Source organism: Labeo rohita, chromosome 20 (assembly GCF_022985175.1).
Source record: "Labeo rohita strain BAU-BD-2019 chromosome 20, IGBB_LRoh.1.0, whole genome shotgun sequence".
NCBI classification, from domain to species: domain Eukaryota; kingdom Metazoa; phylum Chordata; class Actinopteri; order Cypriniformes; family Cyprinidae; genus Labeo; species Labeo rohita.
The window spans coordinates 11394787-11406393 of NC_066888.1; the positions used below are offsets into that span (position 1 = coordinate 11394787).

At 38.8% G+C, this 11607-nt stretch overlaps 1 protein-coding gene across 1 annotated transcript in view; it reads left to right on the forward strand.

Annotated features, from left to right (window-relative positions):
- cdh2 (cadherin 2, type 1, N-cadherin (neuronal)) overlaps window positions 1-10957 on the forward strand; it is a 57962-nt gene extending 47005 nt beyond the window's left edge. Inside the window, exons 12-16 of the mRNA XM_051138210.1 lie at window positions 1542-1775; window positions 1859-2092; window positions 4073-4212; window positions 5592-5756; window positions 8913-10957. Coding sequence (XP_050994167.1) covers window positions 1542-1775; window positions 1859-2092; window positions 4073-4212; window positions 5592-5756; window positions 8913-9119 — 980 coding nt within the window. The 3' untranslated portion in view covers window positions 9120-10957. The remainder of the gene's footprint in view (window positions 1-1541; window positions 1776-1858; window positions 2093-4072; window positions 4213-5591; window positions 5757-8912) is intronic.
- Window positions 10958-11607: the final 650 nt, after the last annotated feature.

The following is an 11607-nucleotide window of genomic DNA, read 5'->3' on the forward strand; positions in this document are numbered from 1 at the left end:
TCTCAGTTCCTCTGAGTCCCCTAAGTCTCTGAGCTCCTCTCTGCAAGTAGCAGTGTGGTGCTGATCGGCTCTTTTTCCCACATAGAAGCCTTTTCGCATCTCGTTCAATTCTGATTCGCACACCTGATTCAATAAATTAAGGATACTTAGTTGTACTTGAGTTAGTTGTTTTCAGGGCTGGAACGGATTAAAAATGTGTTGTGAATGCCAGGAGTAGAACAGAAACCAAAGCCACTGCTCTGTCAGCCTGCCGCACTGCTCTGCCCGTCTCTTGTTCTTTGTTTAAAGATCAGTGAAGTTGAAAGGTCTTGTTACTCTTGTTGAAACAGAAACTAAGCTCTTTCCTAAGTAGCAATGGTCCAGTCTGTGCTGGGTAAAAGGGCTCGTGTTCGCAGATATTTCATGGACGTGGGCAGGTTGATTGGATCTTATAGGCTGTGCATTATGGGTTATAAATGAGTTATCATACCCAAAAGAGAGAGACATAAAGTCGTTAACTGCTGTAGTTCGTCTGTATCGTCAGTTTGCAACTATTAGGCTTGAGCTCAGATGTCACGCCCACTAAACCTTCACGGTCATGATGCGTATTGCACACAATAACGCCAAGAGCTGTATGGAATTAGTTTCCAGGACTCCAGATGCACAAGTTTTGTTAATAATCATCTTGTCACGTAGGTTACATTTTTTAAGCTACGTGTTAAAAATAGTGTTTGGAATTTTTTTAATTAAACTTTTAAAGAAATAGTTCACCCAAAAATTTGAATCCTGTCATTAATTACTCCCCCTCATATCATTTCAAACCCGTAAGACCTTCATCTTCGGAACACAAATTAACAAAACTACCATGTTCAAGGCCCAGAAAGGTAGTAAGGACATTGTTAAAATAGTCCATGTGACATCAGTGGTTCAGCAGAATACTTTTTGTTCGCAAAGAAAACAAAAATAATGACTCGAACGTGTATCAAAGACTGACATGGAAGAGAAGAAATTGTTAAAGTTGGTATTTTAGTTTTCTTGGCGCACAAAAAATATTTTATTCTAGTACTTTCATAATATTACGATTGAACCACTGATGTCAAATGGACTATTTTAACAATGTCCTTACTACCTTTCTAGGCCTTGAACGTGATAGTTGCATTGCTGTCTATGCGGGGTCAGAAAGCTCTCAGATTTCATCAAAAATATCTTAATTTGTGTTCCGAAGATAAGCAAAGGTCTTACAGGTTTGGAACAACATGAGGGTAAGTAAAACAGTACAAAATATTTGTTAGATATTCAAGTTGAAGCACAGTACTTACATTTACAAGTGTAATCCAGCATTTTCTCTCAAGAAATCCTGTCGTCACCGGCGTATATTGAATCTTGGGATAGTCTGGGCCGTGAAGGATCCATCTGTTGTATCCTTCATGGCCTGTGAAACAAAGGACACATTTTGATGGAGCCTCCAAATTACTGGTGCATTTGGTCTTCAAATGCAGCCTTCAAAGGATGTAGCCTCTGTGTTTGTATTGACTTCCCTTTTCCCTTCTGTCTGTCGACAGGTATCCCCCCTGCAAGTGGGACGGGCACTCTGCAGATCTACCTGCTGGACATAAACGATAACGCACCTCGAGTCTTCCCTCAAGAAGCAGAAGTGTGCGAGCGTCCCGAACCCAACGCCATCAATATCACAGCCGTAGACGGAGACCTCAATCCCAACGCTGGACCCTACGCTTTCGAACTGCCCAACCGACCCTCTGACATCAGAAGGAACTGGACTCTGACTCGAATTAGCGGTACGCCACATTAACAATTACTCAATTCTAGTTTTATTTTTCTTGCCAGACTTTTTCTCATGTGTTCTGTGGTTGGTTTTTAGGCGATCATGCTCAGTTGAGTCTGAAGATTAGTTATCTGGAAAGCGGGATATACGAGCTCCCCATCAGCATCACCGATTCGGGTAACCTGCCCATGTCCAACACCACCTACCTGCGCATCAAAGTGTGCCAGTGCGATCATCACGGCGACTGCGTGGATATGGAGCGCATCATGGCAGCCGGGCTGGGCACCGGAGCCATTATCGCCATACTTATCTGCATCATCATTCTGCTGGGTAAGACACACTAGACAGAGATTGTTGTTTCTTCAAGGCAGTGGAGTTCTTATCAGTTGGTCACATTTCTGCTGAGCACATGTGATCTGCTTTTGGTCGCAGAGGCGATATAGTCACAAAAGATTTCATAGCAAGGCTGTTGTAGAAAGGACAGGAACGGTTCTGTTCACTCACACCGATGTTATCAGGCAAATCAAAAACAAATGGTGCTTTTCTCTTTTCGGGTTGGCTGTAGCTGGGCTTCCATCCATAGATTTGTATCTAATATTTAATATTTTATTTAAAAAAAAAATTGGATGGAAACACCAAGAAGTAAATCCAATTTCTAAAAACTGTATACGCTCTCCTGAGGTGGATTAATGTTTTATTCATCAAGAAGACATGAACACATGAACTGTGATGGAAACACATCATGTGCCTCGAGTCATGTGATTGAATAATTCACTTCAGACCAATATCATTGCATAAATTTGGCTCTGGTGTTTAAAAAACTTTAACTGTCGTCAAAACAATTGATTACTTTCACCTTTCAAAACAGCTTGACACACCGTCGCCCCTCAAAAATACGGCTTCTGCCGTCATTCACTAGCAACAGTGTTTTTCAGAATGTTTTGTCTCTGCGCTCTAAAGTAATTTATTTCATTTAATAAAAGAGCCACGGTAGTTTTCCCAGTAGCCACAACTTCCATTTCTGTTTTGCTCAAACTTATGTGAAAGTGACAGTTTTGTTCTCCCAAACATGAGATGTAAAGCCTGTTTTCTTAAATTAATTTTGCAATGTGGATGGAAACATAGCTTTTTCACTTCCAGAACAAAAATTTAGAGATAATTTACTCACCTCTTTGTCATCCAAGATGTTCATGTCTTTCTTTCTTCAGTTGATAAGAAATTATGTTTCTTGAGGAAAACATTTCAGGAATTATCTCAGTATAATGGACTTCAGTGGTGCCCCAAGTTTGAACTTCCAAAATGCAGTTTAAATGCAGCTTCAAAGGGCTCTAAACGATCCCAGACGAAGAAGAAGGGTCTTATCTAGCAAAGCGATCGTCCATTTTCAAAACAAATTGACAGTTTATATACTTTTTAACCTCAAATGCTCGTCTTGTCTCTGTGCAATCCGGGTCAATACAGTTCGAAAGGTCGAAAAACTCCTGTCTCATTTTCTTCTTCAACTTCAAAATCGTCCTATATCGCTGTTTTACCTTTTTTTGTAAAGGGTGTTTGATCTTCTTTGCATGTTCACTTTGTAAACACTGGGTCGGTACTTCTGCAGTGATGTAGGACTATTTTGAGGAGTTTTTCGAAATACCCTAACTGTCATGAACCCAAAAAAACTGAGTTCATGCAGACATAAACAAGACGAGCATGTGATGTTAAAAAGTATATTTTTCAAATTATTAATGTGTTTCAAAAATGACCGATTGTTTCACTAGATAAGACCCTTCTTCCTCAGCTGGGATCGTTTAGAGGACTTTGAAGCTGCATTTAAACTGCATTTTAGAAGTTCAAACTCGAGCGCACCACAGAAGTCCTGAAATATTTTCCTCAAGAAACATAATTTCTTATCGACTGAAGAAAGAAAGACAAAAACATCTTGGATGACAAGGAGGTGAGTAAATTATCTTTAAATTTTTGTTCTGGAAGTGAGCTACTCCTTTAACTCTGTTTTGCAGTCTCTGCAGTTTCTTTACTTGTAAATCTTTTTACTTGCATAATTAACTTGTTAAACTTAAAAACAGCAGATGAAATACTTTGCAGTGAATAACATGACAGATTATTCATGCTCATTTTACTGAAAAATCACATGAAAATATAGCTTGTCTGAGCAAGCAACTGTTACTGTGGGGGGCGGAACTTAGCGAAACGTCAATTTCGGTTTGTGGTGCTAAAAATTACACACTACACCTTTAACAGTCTGATCTCAAGTCATTTTGCTCGTTTTATATTGATCTATATCTCACTTTCTGTCTTTCTCTGCAGTGCTGGTGTTGATGTTTGTGATGTGGATGAAGAGACGGGATAAAGAGAGACAGGCCAAGCAGCTGCTGATCGATCCAGAGGACGACGTGCGAGACAACATACTCAAATACGACGAGGAGGGCGGCGGAGAGGAAGACCAGGTACGTGCACTCCCACTCTATTGCTATTGCTCTATTGTTATTTTAGACAATCTAGCTTGTTTAATTAAAACATTTAAATTAAACATTTCAGTTAAGTGTTCAGCTGCGTGGTGCAGTTTGCAATCTTGATGAGTAATTTTCAGCACTCATTTTGCAAGTAATGCTGATTCTTGACTAATTTTAAATTGATGAAACGGTTTCTGCTTTTCCTGGTAGTTGGAGTATGTGTGAGATGCACAGATTTGCATTTGAGCCAAACTTTAGCTTTTGTACAACATACACAAAACACTCAAACATTTTGTATTTGATCATTTTGGAGAATTTTCTATTGTTTTTGAGTTAATGATATTTTCTAGCCCTTAAAACTAACTCCCACAGGAACCATTTGGCATTTTTAGGTTTTAATTAAAACATTAAATCTAAAAAAATCCATTAGTAATGTACTCAAGCCTGGGGTGTGCTGTGTTTTTGCCACCTGCTTCTACATCTTGCACATGGTTGGATGTTCTAGCGTTTTCAAAGAAATACTGCATAAACCATGAGCACTTCCAGACGTGTGTCATCTTTTAAACATGTCTTGTTAAAGGCAGTTTATTCTGACCTCCTTGCATATCCATTTAAGTTGTTATAACCTTTAACTATGGTTAGTTTTATTCCCATTTTCTGTTGTCTGTTTCAACTAATTCTTGAAACAGCAGCCCAGCTGCACAGTGTGTATGTCTGTATCGCCAAATATAAAAAAATAATAATAATCAAATAATATTTTTGGCTATCAGCTAGCTACAGTAGGAAAAACCATAGTGTTTGACTGTTTTTATGCAAAAACAATCATATTTTTATAAGGGCTGTCAAACTATTAATTGGGATTAATCGCATACAAAATAAAAGTTTGAGTTTGCCTAATATATGTGTGTGTACTGTCATATATATATTTAAGAAATATTTACAAGTATATGTATTTATTATAGTTTTTATATAATTTATATTATATTTAAATAAAACATATTTCTCTTAAATATATACATTAATTTGTGTGTGTTATATATATATATAATAAGTATTTGACAGATCTAATTTGTGTATTAATTATGACTATTTGCTAACCTAATTGAAACAAATGTATAAATGTTTTTATTTAGTGTTTTACTTCCTCTAAATTAGGACATTCTAACATTTTCCACAAGGAAGGTTTTATTATATTTAACGAACTTCTGAAAACAAAACCCACATGCATATCCTTCATATGGAACAAAGCGAATTTAAATTACATTACTAAGGTCAAAACATTCTTTGTTCTCCATGCCCAGAAAACCAAGGGCTTTGAGCAGACCTCTAACCCTATTTGTGATTGTCTCTTCCCGCTATCTGTCTTTCTTCAGGACTATGATCTGAGCCAGCTGCAGCAGCCCGATACTCTGGAGCCAGACATGATCAAGCCCGTCGGGATCCGCCGGCTGGACGAGCGACCGATGCACTCCGAGCCCAACTACCCCATCCGCTCGGCCGCGCCCCATCCCGGAGACATAGGAGAGTTCATCCACGAGGTACGCCACGCGTCCGCTCTTCTGATGTCGCGCCATATAAAATGGCTCGATGGCACCAGTGATAAGACTTAATGGTGATTGATTGGTTAATTGGACTGAGGTCCTTTTAGTTTTGTTGATCATTAGCCAGGCTCAGGGATTCAATATCTCATGCTACAGTCTGTGGATGCACGCCCTCCCACGCACACGCTCACATGCAGACCTCACAGGCTCTAAGCAGTGCGACTGCGCTCAAAGCAGCGTGAGATTAGCGAGAAACTGCTTAAATCAGGTAATGAATTAAACATTACTGCTAAATGTAATCAGCCTCACTTAAAAGACAGGCAGGCTTTGCATTTGCCAATCTGTTTGACCAAACTGTGTTATAAGAAACCCGGCAGTTAGGATTTTTAGCTGTTTTTTTTTAGCATTCCGACAAAAATTGTCACTTATGAGTTTTGTTTATAACCATTTTATGGCTGTAGAAAGATTTGTTTGGACAAGCGACTTCAGGATTCAGAATAATGTCAACTGAACGTCTATAGAGTGTTTAGTCTATGTTAGCACTCTGCCTGGACAGTGTTATGCCAAGAATAGAATTTTATTTGTACAATATGGCAGGCTTTCAAAACCAAGTGGGCTGCCTACCTAGACAGCATTTTTGGGCACCGGAGACATTTTAAACATTTAAACTGAGTGTGCATTCTGATGTTTGACTCGCTACCAGAATCGGTTGGGAACATGTAAATCAAACGTTTGAATTTGTTAATGATGCCCATAAATGTTGTTGCGTTTTTGTCTTAAAGGGATAGTTCAGCCAAAAATGAAAATTCTGTCATTAAATACTCACCCTCATGTCGTTTCAAACCTGTAAGACCTTCATTCATATTTGGAACACAAATTAAGATATTTTTAATGAAATCCGAGAGCTTTCTAAATCTGCTATACTTTTCATGTTCAAAGAAAACAAAAATGACAACTTTATTCAACAATTTCGTTAACGAGAATACTACCTTTCTGGATCTTGAACGTGTCAGTTGCATTGCTGTTTATGCAAGGTCAGAAAGCTCTCGAATTTGTCAAAAATATCTTAATTTGTAAATGTGTTCCGAAGATGGGTTTGGAATGATTAATTAATGACAGAATTTTTAGGTGACAGAAGTATTGGGTGAACTGTCCCTTTAAGAATGTTTGTGCTTGTTGCATTTTGCTTCTAAATTTGCATCCGAAATGCTGCTCTTTGTACTACTCGTTTTCCATTTGAAGGAAGTGGCATTTCAAATGCTAGCTTTAGCGCATTTAGCTTCCCCTTTAAGAAAAGTGAACGTTATTACCGTTGAGTGCAGGAAGTGTTCAACATTCCACACATCAGCTTTTTTGGCTGAAGAAGTACATCATTCAGGATTTGTGCACTTTGCTTGCATTTTTTTATATTTTGTATAGTTTATACTTTACAGACAAGACAATACAAATATGTACCTCCCCCCAAAAAATAAAATGAGAGTGATGGTTAATATACAGTTGAGGTCAAAAGTTTACATACACCTTGTAGATTCTGCAAAATATTAATTAACCAAAATAAGAGGGATCATACAAATTACTTGTTATTTTGCATACATGTAGTACTGACCTGAATAAGACATTTTACATAAAATATGTTTACATATAGTCCACAAGAGAAAATAATAGTTGGATTTAGAAAAATGACCCGTTCAAAAGTTTACATTCACTTGATTCTTAATACTGTGTTGTTACCTGAATGATCCACAGCTGTTTTTTTTAGTTTAGTAATAGTTGTTCATGAGTCCCATGTTTGTCCTGAACAAACAAGATGCAACTGAGGGACGTGAGGGGGTGAAAACTTTTTGAATTTGAAGCTCAGGGTAAATTTAACTTAGTTTGTCTTCTGGGAAACATGTCAGTATCTTCTGTAGCTTCTGAAGGGCAGTACTAAGATATGAAAAAGATATGATATTTTGGCAAAATAAGAAAACTGTACATATTTTCATTTTGTTAAAAAGTTTTCACCCCTGGCTCTTAATGCATCGTTTTTCCTTCTGAAGCATCAGTGAGCATTTGAACCTTCTGTAATAGTTGCATATGAGTCCCTCAGTTGTCCTCAGTGCGAAAAGATCGATCTTAAAATCATACAGTCATTGTTGGAAAGGGTTAAAATAAATGAAAATGCTGAGAAACCAAAGAATTTACAGAATTAACAGTGGGCACTTTAACTGTTCAGGACAAACAAGGGACTCCTAAGCAACTGTCACTAAATAAAGGAACACAGCTGTGAATCATTCAGGTAACAATACAATATTAAGAATCAAGTGTATGTAAACTTTTGAACAGGTCGTTTTTTATAAATGCAACTATTATCTTCTCTTGTGGACTATATGGAAACATCTTTTATGTGAAATATCTTATTCAGGTCAGTACTAAACAAAAATAACATGCATTTTATATGATCCCTCTTATTTGTAAAACAATTAACATTTTGCAGATTCTGCAAGGTGTACGTAAACTTTTGACCTCAACTGTATTAGCATTTATTTGTTTGAAGATTGCCTTATTCTACTAAATTAATATTAGCTCATAAACGAAACTTCAGACCTGGACCCACAGTTTTAATTTTGAATAGACTGGCACCATTGTCCTCCATACTAGGAAATGTTCAATACACAGTGGACTTTTCGAATTTTCAGATTTCCCTGCGCACACATAAAATACCAGCTGGTACAGAATAGTGTGAAATAGGATGCACGCACTCTTTTTACTTAATGGGTTTCAGTTCTATTGTCGCTCCTTCCTCCTTCCTTCCTTCCTCTTCTCACTTTAGTTGTTTCTCATCCAGTGCCCTGACAGAGCATTCAGTGTTTCATTGTTTAATTGTGCGAGCTCAGACTGTGCTTAGCTGTGCCGTTTCCAGAACGCAGCCGCTTATAAATAAATGCTTTAGCCTGTTCCAGAGCCCAGCATCTGTTTGCACGGCGACCCCAATCCTTCTTCGCTTCCCTCTCCTCCCATCTTCCCTCCTCCTCTTTTGTTCCCACTGCTTTTTTTTCCATCCCCCTCTGCGCTTAAACAGCAATACCAAATGAGTAATTTAAACGGTTGCAGTAGACTAACATTTGAAATGTGTCTATTTTAAACAACATCCGTTCTCATCATGTTCCCCAGGGTCTCAAGGCGGCCGACACCGATCCCACGGCCCCTCCGTACGACTCCCTGCTGGTGTTCGACTACGAGGGCAGCGGCTCCACGGCCGGATCGCTCAGCTCCCTTCACTCCTCCAGCAGCGGAGGCGACCAGGACTATGACTACCTCAACGACTGGGGCCCTCGCTTCCGCAAACTCGCCGACATGTACGGAGGCAACGACGACTAGCTTACGCCATCACCGCAGGACCACGGAAAGAAAAGGAAGAACCGGAGGAGGAGGAAAATTAAAAGAAAAAACATCAAAAAAACAGTGTGGCACTTTTTTTTTAATCGCGGGACGTGGACAGTGTGCAGAATCAAAACAATGAAGAAACCAATATACCCTAGAGAGACAGAGAATGAAGACTGAGAAACGAAGAGACAAGAAAGTGGAAGGAAGATCACCATGGAAACAAAACCAGGTCTCTCCGAGGCCCTCTGTTGTAGATGGAGGGGGTCTAATGAAGGAAATCTGCCTAGTTTTGGTTCAGTCCAGGATTTTTTCGCCCTAAGTTTGAAGGATCATCGGTACGAAACGTATGAAGGAACGCTTACAGAACGTTAAACGAACGCTAAGTTACACTTGAATCTCACAGTACAGAAGCACTGGGATATTACGTGCCTTTTTGTACATTTTTTTTGTTTCATTTTTACATTTTCCTTTCTTTTTCGATCTGTGTTCATTTGATCTGACGATGTTGTTTTTCTGTTCAACGGCTTTGGTGGCTCAGAGTTTTGGAGTGTTTTTTTGTCGTGAGCCTGTTTATAACGTTGATGCTTCTACACGCTTCTGTTCGCGTTTCTCACCATCACGCTGTTCGTTCACGTCACGTATCAAAACGAAGACTTTGGAAGAGTGAGAGCGTCTAGACAGAGAGAACAGCTTTGTACAGTATGCTAGAAAATAGATTTCAGTTTCTCGTTTTTGTTGCGTTTTCCTCTTTTTTTATATATATATCTATTCACCGTTTTTCCACCAAAACGTTAACTTATGCAGCCGGTTGCAAAATGGGAGACGAGCATTATTATTTGGTAGCAGAACTGTTTTTCTTTTTGTTTTGTTCATTTATTTCTCTCTCTCTCTTTTTCTCTCTTTTTTTGGAAGTGATTTAGTATTGCAAATGAAAACGTTTTTGTTTTTTCAAATGTCATCTGCCTTAGTCATCCTGGTATTCTTTCATGCCTGGTATTCTTTCATTTTTTACTCCACTGTAAATTAAATGGTGTGTACATAGTTTTTTGTTTTGTTTCTCCTCTTTTGATGTAGTCTACGAAGAAGAATGGGGCGTGAAGAACTTGTATATGTATAATTTGGACTACAGACAAAAGGATTTTTGCATGTTTTTATCTTTTCCGTATAAAACAAGTCTTTCTGAAATTTATTTACACACAAATAAAGAAATGCCCACCTTGAAGGAGATTAAAGCGAACAAGTTTGGTCCAAATACCCGTTGCTTTTCATTCCTCCCCTTTGGTAACGTAACATTCCTTTTTGCTTTCGCCCTTTCGGCCCAGTTAAAGACCTTCCATTTGCCCGTTCTCTGATTTCATCACTTGACGTTCTTCGTCAAGGATTCCACGCTGACCTTTCGCTTCCTTTGTTCTTCTCTGCTACTACGTTCTGCAATTCCATTGTCTTCTCCCCCGGGCCACTCTCATGGATCAAAGAGGTCGACCGACGTTCGAGGCCATACTCCTAAATGCACGATCCTTCGGGATCTTCATGTTTGAACTAAACTGTAAAGGTGGACCGAAGCCCTCATCATAACCGTCTCTGCCTGTTAGAGAACCGTGTTGGTGTGTGTGCGCGTGTGTGTATCGCCGGATGCCGACAGAGAGGGCCAATTAAAAGAGCAGGATGGAAGTACGAGGCCAGTCCACTCATGAGGCCCACAGCCATAAGATGATTAACAGCTTTTTAATGAACGGTGGCTGTCCAGAGTTCTGTGGGCTCTGTTTGCAATTACTTGTTGATATTATGACCCATTGCAGCCCAAATGACCAATAAAAGTCTAATTTTGGAAATGGTGATTTGTTGGTTTTCTTTGCTACACTGGTGTTCCAAAATCTAGCAAGTCCCTAGATAGGCAGTTGGCTTCTAAGCCAGGAACCTAAGCATCATGGGACCTCACTAGTGACCGATTTAGACAAGCAAATCACAAATAGAGCTCCACATGAGAGACTCGACTCACCATTGATTTAAACAGAGTTGATGTTAGTTGCTGAGCTGAGAGCTTTCGTAATAAATTTTAGCTTAAAGTCCACCATGAAATCAAAATTGAACTTTTTTGGTTTTTAGTATGAATATGTTAGCCGTAAATGGGTCATATGATGTCGCTAAAAAGAACATTATTTTGTGTATTTGGTATAATTTGGTATAATGTGGTTTGCCATTCAAAAAACACATTATTTTCTACATACTGTACATAATTGTTGCACTGCCCCGCTTTTCTAAAACGCTTTGATTTTTTACAAAGCTCATCGCTCTGAAAAGTGCGGTGTGCTCTGATTAGCTAGCTATTCAGTGCGTTGTGATTGGCTGAATACCTCAAGCGTGTGACGGAAATGTTACGCCCCATAGCATATTGTGAATAAAACCTATTTTAAATGAGACATTTGTTGCATCCAATGAGGACATAATTACTGATTATAAGGACTCATACTGTCTTTTTACA